This window comes from Fundulus heteroclitus, chromosome 21, assembly GCF_011125445.2.
Source record: "Fundulus heteroclitus isolate FHET01 chromosome 21, MU-UCD_Fhet_4.1, whole genome shotgun sequence".
Classification (NCBI taxonomy): domain Eukaryota; kingdom Metazoa; phylum Chordata; class Actinopteri; order Cyprinodontiformes; family Fundulidae; genus Fundulus; species Fundulus heteroclitus.
The window spans coordinates 20931389-20948172 of NC_046381.1; the positions used below are offsets into that span (position 1 = coordinate 20931389).

The following is a 16784-nucleotide window of genomic DNA, read 5'->3' on the forward strand; positions in this document are numbered from 1 at the left end:
AGGAATACTTTGGCTAACTGTGTTGTTACAGCACCATTTTCTTCTGAAAACTTTGGATCTTGACCGTCATTTGGCCACAGGACAAGGCGCTCACTGAATGCCGAGAGCTGTGCCGAGCCCCCGCAGTGCCAAGTTGGGGTTGGAGCCAGCTGACACCCGAGCAAGGCTTGCTGATCATGCATCAGAACGTGTCTGATCACACTCTGATACAACCTTATATATCCAAAATGGCAAATCCAAACTAACCTGATCCAATAAAGCAAGACCGCACAGGTGATGGCACAAGCCACCCTGGGGTCGTTAGTGAGGCGTTCAAAGAACAAACAGGGCTGTTAGGTGAGATGCTTGGACCGTCACCATAATAGACAACATTAATGCTGCCGTTTTCCACTGTATGTTTTAAGGCACGTAAATGAGACAGGACAAGAATGTATACAGATGATTGTCATGCAAATAGATTTATGTAGGCAGTACATGTTTGTTTTCAGGCGAAAACAGAGAAGCGAGGGAGATGTTTCAGTGCTGGTAAGTTTTACATAAAAAAAAGTCAAGTCAGTCAAGGTTTTCATTTTTAAAATATTGAAATTGAAAAAGAAATTAAATCATTGCCTTCATTTAAAAAACTTGGATTGTTATTGTTTCCACACTGTGTTTCACGCCATTTTTTCTCATTCAAATTGTAGAAAGTGACTGATGATTCTAGTGGAAGCATTACAGCAACTTCTATATAATAAAACTCATTTCCCATTAGTCCAGAGTGAACCATAACAAATCAAAGTATAGCCGATATTTTTTGAACAAAAACAGCACTGCAGCAAACCAACACACAAAATGCTTTGAAGCAAAGAAAAAAAACAACTTTTTGTTGGTGAAACATTTTCTATCACGTTCTTCACTGGAAGAGCTAAAAAGGTCTACTAATAACATCAAGAAAAGGTATTTTTAGGCAGTTTATTAAATATGTTTTTTTTCAAATTGACATAAAACATGTAAATGACTGGTTTTAATCTGTACACCTGTGATGATCACAGAAGAGCGTGTCTTTCTTTTCTTCATAAAAGGTTGTATTATCCAATTTGTAACCAATTAAACTAGAAACTAAACGGTCCAGTTGAATAAAAACAAAACCACCTTAAAAATATTAGTAATCATAAACCTAGGAGAATTAACCTTATATATGTATATATATATATATATATATATATATATATATATATATATATATATATATATATATATATATATATATATATATATATATATACATATATATGAACACAAATGTGAAGGACTTAAACCCGTTGACATGACAGAGCCAAAACAAATGATTTAGAACATTGCATTGAATATTATGTATTATGTCACTGCATTAGGTCTAAGACTTTTCATCAGGGAACTATGATTTATTTAAAAATGAAGGCAACAACCTTGTTGGTTAACTTGAAAAAACAAAGTTTCTATAAAATTAAATCTTAGATCCTATTTTTTACCTACAAAACAAATCTTCTTTTACAAAGATGGGTGTTAGACTGAACACTGTTCAGCACTGTGACCGCAGTAGGGCGACGGTCGTCAGATACAGCTTCTTAGTATACCTCAGTGCGTCTTTGTTGCATGACCTATCAGCGGTGATTACAATCACCAGAATAAGGTAATAAGGACTTCATTAAGCAGGAGGAATTAGTATGCTGTTCTTGTGGTCTAAACAGCTAACCTCATCAAAACTGGCAATGAAGGGCGACTGTATACACGCACAGGCCTGGTTTTGATCCCGCTACGGGAGAGTATCTGAATTTTTAAAAGATCCCAGTGTATCACATGAGTGTCCCGAGGTATTTGATAAGATCTGTGACATAGCTATCCTTTACGATCTCATAGAATTAATCGATACTCTGTTGGGCGCTTGTAGGCCACGACCTGATTTGTTTAAATGAGTCGCTGCGGATGAGAGAAAACTGCAGTGTGAACAATAAGTCTGTTCGAGTGAGAGCATAACAAGTCTGTCGTGACCCAAAAACTGGTGAATTGTAAGCAGTGAGGTTGGCAGGGCAATCATGTCCGTGTCCGCTTCCCAAACTTCCCACCATCACCGTGACGTAATGTGTGTGGGATTACCGGCTATCTCTAAGAGACAAACGCCCCAACCCAGCTTCTCACTGCTCTGCCTATGATCACAGTCAGCCACCCTCCAAGGACTTCTGACAGATGAGCTTCAAGTGTGAAAAAACATATTTACTTAGTTTTTCTGAACATAATTGAGGAAAATAATCTTCCCGTTTCTACAATAGATGGTTTGGCAGCAATTAGTGTACGTATCTGAACACGTTTTTATCAAATCGGCCCTTTTATTTTTGATTGAGATCTCTTTTCCTCTTCTTTTCTTTCAGGTATGCATTCCACAAATTCTGTTTTGAAAAAAATAAATAAAAAAATCCTCCAAAATTGACTTGCCACATGAAAAGAGAGACGCTGAGATCACGAGTGAATCTGAGACAGATGGCGAGCAGACAATGTCATTCTGGGAATAAATGACAACTGAGTGAATCCCTCAAACAACTGGTGTTTAGCGGTGCTGTACGAGTGGCTGACCATGTGTACGTCCCTGTGTGCGAACGAGAGCACCGTGCGGCAGAAGGCTATCGCCGGCTGACATGCAAATGGCTGAAATATATGAATATGAAGGAACACAATATGGAGACACAGCTGTGTCCGACCACGCTTCCAAAATGTTTTCCGATAAGAAACTAAAGCCTACTCCCCGGTTAAACGGGAGTTTCTTGAAGGAACCGACCTGCTAATAATAGGCAAGGAAACAAACAAATTCAGTGGGCGTAAATCGTGAACAGCAGACTGGGAATTGTGACTTGCTTGGCAGAAAACCAGCAACCTGTGGGGACTTAAAAGGCTTTTTACCGGAAGATATGGAAACCCCACAGAATAATGCTTTTTTTTTTTGTTTTCCTTTTATACGGTGTACAAAAAAAAAACCCCTACAATCAGTATTTGGCTGAGGACAAAGTAGGAGATTATAATTTCGGCGCTCCTTGTGTAAGTGGTCTTTAAAGCCTTTTAGTTTAACGCCATTATTAAACAGGGGTGGGTGTGAAACGTTGGATAATAGAGCTCCGTGACTTTAAGTTCACACCATTTGCATATAGAAAAGTCACCTCCAACCCCCCCCAAGGAGGGCCTCGGTCTATTGTGCAGTTTCAGCATCGATACAAAAAAGCATTGACGCCCTTCTACAGGCATGCACAACGTTGACTCACCGACCTGACCTCGTTCCAGGTGTGCTGTCTGTGGCTGATGCAGCTAAAACCTTTGCACTGCGGATACAAGGGTCTGCTTTGACACGCGTGTAAGGGCCGCAGTACGTACAAGCTCAAACACAAACGCATGATTGTACAGAAACATCTAAGCACGTGCCCCACACGACACACAGCAAAAGATAACAAGATAGGTGAGAGGTCTGAAATTGAGCCGAGGGACACAAAGACCCGAACGCTGCGGTCTAATGTCACTTTAGCCCTTTCGAAAGGAGGAGTGAGACGGAAAACAACGCTGCGGAAATGCGTCCTTCACGACGTGTCGGCGTTCACCACATCTACATTCTCTCTTCAATTTTCAACTTCTTTTCTGCTTCCCGTTCGCCCCATCCTTTCCGCGCTTTTAAAATTTCATCTGTAGCTTCAGAGAGTTGAACAGCGCAGTGACAGCATCATCTATCTTCCGCTGCATCTTTAGGTACCCATAACGCACAGACACCGAGCTCTTATGAACAATTTTGTGACTTATGGTGGTGGGTGTGGGTGTGGGGTGTGGGGTGGGGAAGGGGGGGTAGGAGAGAGAAAAAAGCTCCTGGGTAAAAAAAGAAAAAAAAAAGAAAAACTAAATCTAATGTTGGTGCTTATTTTCAGCAGTCAGAGAGAGAAGGTGAGACACACGAAGTTGTCAATTAACCAAAAGACAACTACTGACACACAGTCACACCTAGGGGCGATTTTAGAATCTCCAATTAACCTAACATGTATGTTTGAACTGCAGGGGAAGGGCGGAGTACCCAGAGAAAACTTAAGAATTCACAAGAGAACGTTCAACCATAAACCCAAACTCCGCAGGGGATTTAAATCTCCAGCACTTTCTTCCCTTCAGGCATGTATAAATACTTCATTCACTTTTAACTGCCTTAACAGAAAGTTTTACGGTCTGACGCCAAGAAAACATTAACAAAGAGTATTTCTTTAGCTGTGAATTAGAGAAATACACTCTAAGTGTTGCCATATATAAACAAAAAACACAGCATTTAAGAAAATCACAGTTGATGAGTTCAGTTTAGATGTTTAACCAAATGTAGCTTATTAAAGTCATTAAGGTACAAAACTCATTTTCTGTGGTTCACAAGCCACTGTATCTCACAGTTTTATAGCTTCCACTGAATTAACTCACACACATTTATTAATAATATGGACTAGGCATGGCAAGATTCACCGATGCGTGTCGGAACATCGGAACGACCTGTTGGATACGGTTGCATCGATTTGCAAACGTCTGCATCGGTAAAAACCGCACATAAACTCTAGATGCATCGTATCAAAACTACCTGCATCGATACAAACCGATTATTATCTTCTATTATTATAACTTTTTAGAAACGTGTCTTTGAGTTTTAGTTGCGTTTCTTTCCATCCCTGTTGTTGCCTACTGCGTGCATGCTAGTCTCTCTGCCACTCAAGTCTCGCCCGAAGCCTCGCGCGAGTAGGAGGGTCTAAACTTGCTTTCGAAGAGGACAGAGGCGGCAAGCTAGTAACCACGTTAGCATGGAGGAAAACGAAACAGAGAGAATACATTCGGTTACGCGCTTTAGGTCAACGGTATGGAAAGACTTTGGCTTCTACAAACGAGATGGAGAGTTGGACAAGACAATGGCCATATGTAAACACTGCAGAACAGAGGTACGATATACAGGCAGCACAACAAATATGTCGCAACATCTGAAGCGGCACCACAGTACAGTAGTCCAATCCCCGGAGACGTCAGCTAGCAGTGCTACTACAACAACTTCACGTGAGCCACGAATACCTCATTTTTTTCAAGCGCCACTTGCAAGCAATTCTGCCCGGGCGAATTCTATCACGGACGCCTTATCTTTCTTCCTCTGCAAAGGCATCCAACCGTACAACATTACAGCAAACGAGGGATTCAAATACCTGCTTGAAGTGTTGGAGCCAAGGTATAGCATACCAGACAGAAGGGTGTTTTCGGACCGAATAGTTCCTGCGCTTTACGAGAAAGTGAAAGTGGATGTTCTCAGCTCAATGGGTCGTGCACAGAGGGTGTCAATAACGGTTGATGGTTGGACCTCCTGTGCCACTGATTCTTACATTACTGTTACGGCACACTACGTGAACGAAGAGTGGGACATGCAGTCTCACGTCCTGCAAACGCGAGTGTTTAATGAGTCTCACACTGGGGTCAACTTGGCTGCGTTGCTGCAAGATGTACTTCGCGAGTGGAACCTCGTGGAAAAAAAACCTGCCTTGGTGACAGACAACGCAAGAAACATGCTAGTGGCAGGGGCTGGCGCAGAGATAACACCCCATGTCCGATGCGTAGCCCACACATTAAACTTGGCCTCGCAAAAGGCACTGAAGGTGGACAGGGTGTCCGAATTGTTGGTGAAGGTGAGGAAGGTTGTTACATACTTCCATAAAAGCCCACAAGCAGCTGAGATTTTGAGGGAAATTCAGTCCCAGCTACGCCTACCCAACCACAAACTTATTCACGATGTCTGTACAAGATGGAACAGCTCTGTGGACATGCTGGAGAGATTCTGGGAGCAACATCCTGCTCTGTTGAACGCTATGCTGTCGAGAAGGATCAGGAGGGGAGAGGGCCTGTTAGCAGTGAATGAGGACGACATGACTCTGATCCAGGAAATCATCAAGCTGATGTCCCCTGTCAAAGTGGCCACCACACTTTTGAGTGAAGAAAAAAGCCCAACCATCTCAATGATCGCCCCAATACAAGCCAAACTCCACAAACACTTCTCCGAAGACAACACTGACCTGCCAATCATTGCAGATATGAAGCAGCGCTTCAGACAAGATTTTTTTGATCGTTACTTGGATCTCCAAGAACTCCTCTACAATGCATCGGGCCTTGATCCCAGATTCAAAGACCTGGCTTTCCTTGATGTGGACTCCAGAGACCTCATCTTCATGAAAATAACATCTGAGGTGGTGAAGATGAACGAGCAGGTAATTTATTGACTTTTTTTCCTTTTACTTTAGGCCTATAGAATGTGACCACCTCCCTCCCTGTCTGTCACTCACTCACTCACTCAAACACACACACTCAAACACACACACACACACACACACACAATAGATCTCTACATTTTTATGTTCAATTTGTCTGTATAATATGTACAGTGTTATGTTTGATTTGGAGTCTGGTCAAATGCTATTATATTCTGTGCTAAGACTTGTTATTTACATTTTGACAACAAAATACTCTTTTTGATTTGGATTGTCAGGCAGGAGACAGTGCTGCACTGTATGAAGGAGAGGCAGATGAGGGAGGCAGCAACGGAAGCCCCAGCAGGGAACGGAGAGGTGTGTGTTGACTGTGTATGAGTAATTGACTGTTCATTAACAGAGACAAAAAATACTTATTTATTGGTCCATGGGCATGGAGATAATCTTTTAAATACAGCACAACAGATGTTGACTCGTATGTTATCATTGTTAAACAGTGTGTAGTCTTGTGTTGTGTTGACTGCTCATATTGTTCAATATACTAATAGTCTTGTACATGTCTTCCTTAGATGATGATGCCTCGCCCTCTCCTAAAAAGAAGACTGCCATGGACCAGCTGTTTGGAGAGTTCATCACCACAAGAACGCCATTGAAGACCATGAGGGAGAAAGCTAAGGATGAAATTTTAAAATACAGAGAGAGAGATTCCTTAGAACTAGGCGGTGATGTGTTGCAGTGGTGGAAAGGGCAGGTGGACCTGCCACTCCTTTCAGCTTTAGCTAAGGATAACTTGTCCATTCCAGCAACTAGTGTGAGCTCTGAGCGTGTCTTTAGCAGTGCAGGGAATATTGTCACTGCCCAACGTAGTCTCCTGCACCCTGACCATGTTGATCAATTGATCTTTCTTAAAAAGAATTTGAAAAAGACCCATCTGGGTTAAATGTTGGGATTCACTTGTCTTAATTTCCATATGGGGAACTGTTACTCCCTTGTTATGATCATTTGTTCAGAATGATTAATCATTTTACAGAGGCACAGAGGTAATGAGTATACCCCTTTTGAAACGTAACATTTTGAACTATATTTCAATAAGTAGACATGTTATTTTCAAAATGTGCACTGAGTAAATGGAAAATGACATTTCAGTTAGATTATTAACCTTAGTTTGCTCTTCAGATATTGTATGCACATTTTGGACATACCATTTTTACCTATGCACATTTTGGAAATTACTTGTGTGCCTATTAGAATATTGTTCAAAATGTTGCTTTTCAAATGGGGTGTACTTGTCAATGGTGTGCATTGTATATTTGGGGGAAAATGGGATGTGTCCCTGTGTTAAGTTTTTCTTTTAGTTTTTATAATAGATGGAATATCCTGGCCTGCACCTTTTATATAAGGGCATTTTATTTGTTTTACCTCATGTATAAACTTCAAGCACTTTTTTAAAGGCTTAACTGGAAAATGTGCCTTTGTGCCTTTGCTTTAATTGTTGGACAACATGCACTACAGAGAAATCTTATTTTTGTTTGAAGTTTACACTTATAAAGTTTCAGAGAGACAATCACTCTCTAATTTGCACTTCCTTTGTTTCAAAATAAAAGGCACAGTTAGCTTGCGTGCCATAACTTGAACTATGTAGTCCATGGTGTACTTTTCTTCTGCATTGCATCGCATCGTATCGCACTGTATCGCAGCATTTTAAATTTAGATCGTTCTGTATCACACCGGATCGCAGGAGGTTGGAGAATCGTATCGAATCTTATCACTAGAAATTCCATGAATCGTGAATGTATCGAATCGTTGGCTGTGTATCGAGATGTGTATCGTATCGCCTTGGTGGTGAAGATTCCCATCCCTAATATGGACCTCTGGAAGAACAGAGATGTACTCATCCCCATCTTCAATGTGTTAAAATATGTCAAATACATTTTGACTGTCCTTAATTAAAACCCAAAACCCACGATGGATGCCTCAAGACTTTTAAACAGTGGCGCAGATGTGACTGCATCCTTTACCTGAGACAGCCCGTAGCGTTGCGCAGCACCTGAGAAGTGTGAAGATGGAGCTTGCGGTCGTCATGGTGACCAGGAGAGGAATCCCAGTTGGAGTGCGGTATGATGACGCTATTGGTCAGCACTGCAAGTGCATCTTGGATGATTGGCATCTTCAGCGCATCACACGATGATAGGTTCCAGAGCACACCTGCATATAAAGTCAATCAGAATAAAATAGACTTTAGGAAGTACGTTTGTTATTCGCTAATCTTGGAACAAAAGTTATGATAATTTTGAGCTGTTTAAAAAAATATATTTTTTGCTTTATTTTAGAGAGCAAAAGTATTTAAAAAAAATATTTTTGCAAGTTATTATGTATTATGTTATAATGCCCGATTATATGAAACATGCAGTACACATTCTACTTTTTCTAGACAGTGCTCTAGTCTGTTATTTCTAACAATGTTGCTTGGATTGGTCAAAAATGCTAATGTGAAAGGATCTACACTTTATACATTTTGGTTCTGATTCTATTAAGTACTTCTGTTCTTCAGTGTAGAAAATAAATCATTTAATTTGAATGTAAAATGTTATGTTATCCAACGGATTTCTTAAGACGATCACGTGAGAAATGATTCTCAAGACAACATGGGACTTAATCTGACTGCTTTGATCCTTCATTTATCATGATGGTGTACTGAATTTAACCCTTTTTTAAGCTAGTTAGATACCTATGAATAAATGAGATACAAAGAAGCTAAAAAAAAGAGTGTTCTTTATCCATGTTATAGTTATAACCGATCACACGCTTTTAAATAGTGCTGGAAAAATTGTACCAGTACTGGTGGAATACTTCAAAACTAAAGCTATAGGAGGAGGTTGCCTCTCTTCTGTCAATTTGGCCTTTAATGTGGAATCTCAGTGCTGGTCTAAAGAGAGTTGCATGCCTTAAGCATTAATTACTGCACTCTGTCACCAAAAAAACACACTATCCCACCCAAAAATCTGAAGCAATGCAGAAGCACACAGCAAATTAATACAACTGCGAAATAAAACTTATTTCATCACATGCATTATATAGCATCCATCCATCCATCTATTTTCTAACACGCTTATCCCCTGTGGGGTCGCGACGGGTGCTGGTGCCTATCTCCAGCTGTCAATGGGCAAGAGGCGGGGTACACACTGGACAGGTCGCCAGTTCATCGCATGCACATGTGTGTGTGTGTGTGTGTGGGTGTGTGTGTGCCAAAGCACATTTTCTCATCTACTTGTCAGATGGCATACCAGATGCCCTTCGAAGACAAGTGATAGGTCTAGTCTCATCGGTCAGCCGAGGCACACTCATAGACAGGAAAACCACAAATACATGCACTCTTCATCATCATCTCAAATATAGATGTTGGCTCTTGGTGACTGAACCAATCATTTCCGACCAGAAAGTGAGGAGCGCAGAAGCATAGACACTAATAATAACAAGCCATAAAGGAAAAAAAAAAACTGGGGGAACAGAGAGAAACGGGAACAAAGAGCACAAAGTAGATAAAATGATAACATGGAAGAGAGTAAAAGAGAGCTGGGGGAGATGCGTAACGGCTATGAGAAAACATTTTAGAGGACAGAAAAAACGCAGGCACCTCTCTGTTTACCATAGCACCCTATAAAAAGCTGCAGGCTGGTTTGGTGTCAGACTCCAGGTGTTGCAAGGTCAACATGACTTGTCAGTTAATTTCACAGTTAGAATTCAAGCGGCAGACGAGAACAACTGATACGGTGCTTTTTGGCATACAAAACAATATAAATATTTGTTTCTTTTCTTTGTTAAAGCACTCATGGATCAACAAATCGCTTGAAGCTTGGGAAGGAAAACGTAACCAAGCACACCACTGTAAATTTGGTTGTCTACAATGCAAGCAACAGCGAAAGGCTTCACACAGCCCTCTATGTTAAAGGGCCCACAGAGACTAACAATACACATGGCAGTGTTATCAGGGACATCAGAGAAACACACAAGAATCACTTCTTTTTTCAACCATAATGGTCTGGTGAACTTTTCAAAATTTTTAAACATTTCTGAGCTGAAGTATCGTTGCTTTGTGTTCTTTAGATCATCAAGTAATACCAGCTTCGTTAACGCGGGAGAACAGAACAGTCAACTTATGATCTTTTGCAAATTAACATTTCTCTTATTATGTGTACGATTCTTTGCTTCAGCATTGAATAATATCAAGATTCAAATACAAAAATTACACAAATTAAAATAAGCAGCTGCAGGAAAAAAATTTCAAATGGTGCAATTATATAAAATTTTTGTCCTTTTGTGTCAGAGTGAGATTTGAATGGCTGGTTTTCAAAACTACATAAAATGCATCACTGAATGGGAAGCGGGGGGTTCAAGATCACAACTTCCCCTCACAAACCTCTTCCAAGCTCTAGCAGGGTCATTAGCTGAGAAGCTGCTTTTTAGCCTGTTTTTAGCTAGCTTCTTTTAGCTGCCCTTTTTAGATGTCCTTTGCCAGCTCTTTCCTTGCCTGCTTCTACAGACCCCAGACCCCACGGTTGTAAGCCTCTGCTTTGCTCCAATGCAACCTCCTTAGATGTGAAGAAAACCATGTTTTGCTGCTGTTGCATGTGCCATAGCCATTGGTCTGCACACGTCTTCCCAAGGTCTGATGTATGATGTCAGCGCATCACCAAATGCATGCAGATCAGTGAAAGAAGCTGTGAAAACACTCAAATCAGTGAAATCAAAGCTGGCCTGTAACATTGGCTTTGATTTATAAATCTACTTTTCCACTTAGAGATGTATAGTTGTTGCCTGTATGTTCAAATTCCTAGACTGCATAACTGCTTCTTTTTAAGACTGTGTACCAGTGGTTTAGAGTATTTTATCCCTATTTGGACATTTTACATGCTATTTGTATTTTGGAAATTATTTTTCGAGGTTTGGGCAGAGCTTCTTAAACCATGTGTTTTTCACGACTACATACTAAGATCCTTATTATAGATACCATAAACACATTTCAGGACATGGGTCATTCCTTACAGAGTTCAAAATGCACTGGATACTACCTCAATGTTTTGCTGAGATTGAAGACATAAGCAAAAGGACTGGATAGTCTTTGAGAACCCGATGTTCCTGAAGCACCTAGCTTAAAGTCTCACGGAACATGATTGTAAGCAGTCTCCAAAGTCACAAACATCCTATAGTCTGGACATACAAACTCCCATGTACCCCTCTGCAGTTTCATGAGGGCAAAGATCCGGTCCAATGCTTCACAGCCAAGATGAAAGCCACACTGCTCCACCTGAAATTAGGGTTAGATGTTCATTCTCACCCTTCAAAAAAACAAACAAAAAAAAAAAAACTCTTGCATAACATTTCCCATGGAGATTTAGAAATGTCATCCATTAATATTTAGAACATCCTCTTGTTCTATTTCTCAAATTTTGGAACCAACATCCACGTTGGCTACTCCAAGGGTGTAGTACCGGCCCTTCATGTAACATTGAACAGGTGTGCCAACCACAGAAACCCCCAATAGTAAATAGCTTGTACTTGTATAACACTTTAACTAGTCTGATGACCCCATTCACCCATTCAAACACACATTCACCCCCTGACAGTGGTGAGCTGTGTCAGTAGCCACAGCTGCCCTGGGGTAGGCTGACAGAGGCGAGGCTGCCACCGGGCCCTCTGACCATCGTCAGGACAAGGTCCAGAACATTTAGCATCGTAGGACAAATGTCATCTGCTCCCATTTCCCAGCCTGTAGGGTGATCTTTTAACTGCATCGGTAACCTTTGGCACAGTAATAGATTTACCTTCCCATATACGTTCAGTGCCTCCTCCATGGATAACATTGTGGCTGTATTAAGCAGATCCTCACTGCGCTCCTTCCACTGCCTGACAACATCCTTAGTCCAGGTCTGACATTCTCCCCCATAACAAAACACAGCCTGGGATGGGCATAGCTTTCTCAGTTAATCAGTTTGCCAGAAGTTCCTAAAACCCAACCAAATGTACTTTGTTCTACCTCCACGTTTTTTCCTCTGCAACCACAAATGCTGCAGTCCTTCTGGCCAACCAGTACTTTTCTGATGTTTCATGAATGCCCAAGAAAACCAAGTGCCAAAGAACTACTTCTTTAGCTTCACTGTTTCCATCGATATGTCCTCTGCTTTCTATCACAATCAGTGTCGATGACCTTAAGGCCACAGTTTCTAAAAGCTGTGGTTGAGGTTAGAGCATGGTCCATACGGAATCCACAAGGGTTTACCAAATCTGTCTTGCAACCTCCCCGTCTACCAGCAGGTGGTAATCAGTGGATAGTTGTGCTGCAGGTCTGATGACACAATTGCAATGTTTTTATTGACATTTGACTGCCTGTTACCAAGTATTTACTTATTGGGTATCCTTTTTGGATGTCCTATACCTAACATATAAGTCCTATAACTAAAAATTACTTGTATTAGAATCAGAAAGGCTATTCCGACCAATTACATCTCTCCAAGTATCTCCAATTTTGGCTACACAGAAACTAAAGTCTTCTAGAAGCATAAAAAACACCTCAGATGGCACCTTTTTCAGGACACCATCCACAGACTCCAATGAGGACAGGTTATCTAAGCTGCTTATAAGCGCATAAGCACAGACAACAATCAGAACCATCCAACTTGCAACTGGGAGCTCCAAATATATGACTCTAACATGCAGGGGAAGATCCAAATGTTCTCCAGGAGCTGGGATCCTGAGTCTAAATATTGCATGGAGATGAGCATAACTGTACTTAGCTGGTCTGACACACAATTCCATGTCCCTACATCCAGACTACAACATGGGGAAGCGGCATACACAGGCTTTCACTCTTGACTCCTATTTCATCCAATCTCAAGGTCCCATGCCCCAGGTATTATGTGGAGAGTGCTTCCTGTTACTTTTTTTTTAAACTCCAGGATTCAAACCTTGATCGCTAGGTCCAAAATAATCCCACCATCTCTCCAAACATTTGTAGAAACCACATTTTAACTTTATTGTCCAAAAAACCCACACTTCCAAACTAGGTTTAAGGGCCCGAACTAAGGGGCAAACAATAAATAGGGTTAGGCAGCATTTACTTTTTCAACCCCCTCAGACAGTCTACAATGAATATAAGGCTGCTTGGGCGAAGTGAGTGAGGGATTTTGTTTTTTTTGCTGTTTGTTTTGACAGGCACTGGGACAACAGTCAGGAAAGAGCGGAGGTGGTTGCAGAAAAACAGTATAAGCAAACGTGGTTTCCAGTCCACTCATACTTGGGTCAAGGTTTACATGTCAACAAAGACAAGAGTTGATTCAAGTAAACCGGACAGAATTGTGCTTTGAGTTAGTCAGAACTCAGACTTGAACAGAGTAAAGTTCATCTGGGGACGGAATAATTGCCTTTTACTGTCGCTCCATACACAACCACAAGGTGTTCTGGGTAACAGACGTTGTGAAAAGTACAAAACAGGATGTACCAAAGTTTGATGATCATTAAGATAAAGTTTATTTATCATTGTTGTTGGTTCCCATATCGAGAATTAAGATGACCAAAGACAAAATACTAAAAAAAATGTGAAAATAAGTTGTAGATTAAATAACAAACAGATAAGAATATAAAACAGTTTAATTAATAAGAAGACCTTTGGCCATCTATATATTTACGTTTGAATGTTAACAAATAAAATCAAAATGTTCAGATTGTACTGCTAAAGTAAGTTTTAGCTCCTACTTCATAGTTAAATAAGAAATTGAAAGTGACTGAAGACGTTTTGTAGGGAGATTAAATACGAAAGCAGAGAAGATATCCAAATATGAGCAAAATGTTATTTTTTTAAGAACAGAACATTACAAACAAAGACAGAGAGAAAAAAAAAACATGAAAAAAGTGACAAAGGAAAGACCGATTAGTACAAGCAAATGGCAACATGTATCTATGTGTGAGTCATTGGGAGGACAAGACGGGCTGGGCGATAATGCAGTGACCTTGTCAGTTGTTAGACTGCAATCAAGTGCTTGTGCAGGGCTGTCTTTAATATGACAGCTGCAACATTTGTCTTTTCAGATTTTATTCAGCCTGTTGTTTCACTGCTTGTCACTTTTCTGCCACCGACATGGTTTCTCTCAATCCAACGCAAAGGAAGGAAACACAAACATGCACACAAGGCACTTATAAACCTCAGCTATTTTGTCTGTTTCTGTCCATCTGTTTCGGCTGCTGATTTCTGTTTAGGGCACTTTTGTCAAGTGCTGATTAGGGTATGATTGCAATCACATTAAGACTGTGCTGGATTTGATTAGCAAAGAAAAATAACCGTTATCCTGACTTTGGGTTGCCTTATTTTACCTGTCCAAAAAGAAACAGAGAAAAAAAAGAAAGAAGAAAGTTGTGCATCCTAGGACAGACTACAGTTTGGAAACGCAAGAGAAAGGGGTTAAGATTGCAATTATTCTTCACCCCAACCCTACCCCCCCCCCCCCCCCCTTCATCCCGCCGCACCATAGAAAAACACAAAATAACCAAATTAAAAATAATCAAACCCGACAATCTGTAGGTGGAAGGACAAAAAAATAGCCAGCTCAGTTTCTTTCTGGGACAAGGGCAATGAGCTAATATTCGACAAATGTGAGGCTGGCGCACTTGACCCACCCACACTCTCTCTCTCTCACACACACACACACACACACACACACACACACACACACACACACACACACACACACACACACACACACACACACACACACACACACACACACACACACACACCCCTGCTCCAGAAACATAAATCTGTAATGCTCTTCTAAAATGTCTGTCCTTCAGTATATAAATTCATGTGACTAAAACACGGTGACATCATACTGAAGCCTTTGTTTTGCCCTGGTCTCTCTGTCTTTACAGCTTGATGCCCCTCCTAAGAATAGTTCTCTCCACGTACTTGACAGATAGTTTCCTAGGCACTGGGTGGTTTGGGGAAAAGGGGAGATGATTGCATGAATTCATGAATAAATGAGAGTGTGACTTGTAAGGAGGAGAGTGAGACCTGTTAGTCCTCTAGTGGCTATGTTTTATTAAACAGCCTCCGTCTTTTAAGCCCAGCAAGAATTACTTAGCCGTCAGGTCAGGACCTGGTGATGAGTGAAGCCACAGATGACAAATTACACAGCCAATAGAACTTTAGGCCTCTATGAATAAGGCTAAAACGAAACTAAGGGCCAACATTTTTTGTGTGGTCCACAAGTGCTGAGTTTGCCTAAGGCTCAACCAATTTTCTTCCATCATGTTGGTTGGTTTAAAAATGTCAGTAGAAGGAGAAATACAGTTTTCTGTCAACAGTCCAGGTTTTATTGCTGATCAAGTCCAACCAACGCTGCATGATACATCTAGAAGAATAATGTTCATCAGAATATGGAGCACCGTGAACAATTCAGGTATTTTTCTGTTTCATGACCGTCACCTTAAGCTCCTTCATTAAACGGTTCCATCACAAAGTGCGGTTGATAAGGATTATATCCACCATCCTAAAGGGTGAATCACATTGGAACCCATATAGGTTCTGATCTATTTTCAAGCATCACAGCTACTTGAGAAACTAGCCTTGGTGAACTCCGGGTATCCCTTCTGTCTTTGCATGCTTCATTTGGCTGGTCCAGTGATTTTAAACAATAAATAATAAAGACTTTATTAAGGCATTCTGGTCCCACTGACAGACCACATCTGTTATTCCATGGAGTCCTGGTCAAGATGGCACCATAAACAAGTGACAATAAGGGGGAAGAGCTGCTCCATGTTGATCCCAGTGTGTTTACACAAAACATTAAATGATCAGATTGTCTCTGATTGCTGCAGCCAGCAAACCCACAAGCCATTGGGCTGGCTCCGCCTTACAAAAACTGGCCTTCTAGGGCTATTACCAACTCACTGGGACACTTGGAAGTCTGATGGCAGTGGGTTCACTTCAACCACCCTTGCCGCCTCTTTACAACACTCAAAGATGGACAGAATGTGTAAGCCTGAGTTTGAACTGTTTTGCAAAGGACGATTCAGACAAAATTTTGCGTTTGGTGTTAAAATAAGTGGAGTGAAAATTGACTTTTAAGTTTACAGTCACAGAAATACCGGTGTTCTCCCTTTAAGTTAGAACTGGCATTGCAATCCACCTTTGGCTGAGGTTGTTGGAATAGCAAGCTTCAGCTCGTCTGCATAGTTGAGACTGGTGTCTCTTATCTTTCTCCTTAAAATATCTCAGCATTTCTTTGGTTAGGTGAGTTTGTTGGCCAATCAAGCACACTGATGCCACAGTCATTATACAAGGTTATGGTACTTTTGGCTAGGGCCAAGTCCTGCTGAAAAATACAGTCAAAAAAAGGTAAGCATGATGTCCTCTAAAGATTCCTGGTGAGACACCTACACCAACTTTGGAGTGGACTAACACAAGCAGAAGACATGCCTCCCCAAATCATCACTGCCTATAGAAACTTCAGAACAAAACAAAGACAACGTCTATTC

General features: G+C 41.0%; 1 protein-coding gene across 4 annotated transcripts in view; it reads right to left on the reverse strand.

Annotated features, from left to right (window-relative positions):
* ctnnd2a (catenin (cadherin-associated protein), delta 2a) overlaps positions 1 to 16784 on the reverse strand; it is a 210485-nt gene that overhangs the window by 59954 nt on the left and 133747 nt on the right. For all 4 annotated transcript variants that reach the window (XM_036124884.1, XM_036124881.1, XM_036124883.1 and 1 more), the window contains one exon: positions 8276 to 8462. In XM_036124884.1, coding sequence (XP_035980777.1) covers positions 8276 to 8462 — 187 coding nt within the window. The remainder of the gene's footprint in view (positions 1 to 8275; positions 8463 to 16784) is intronic.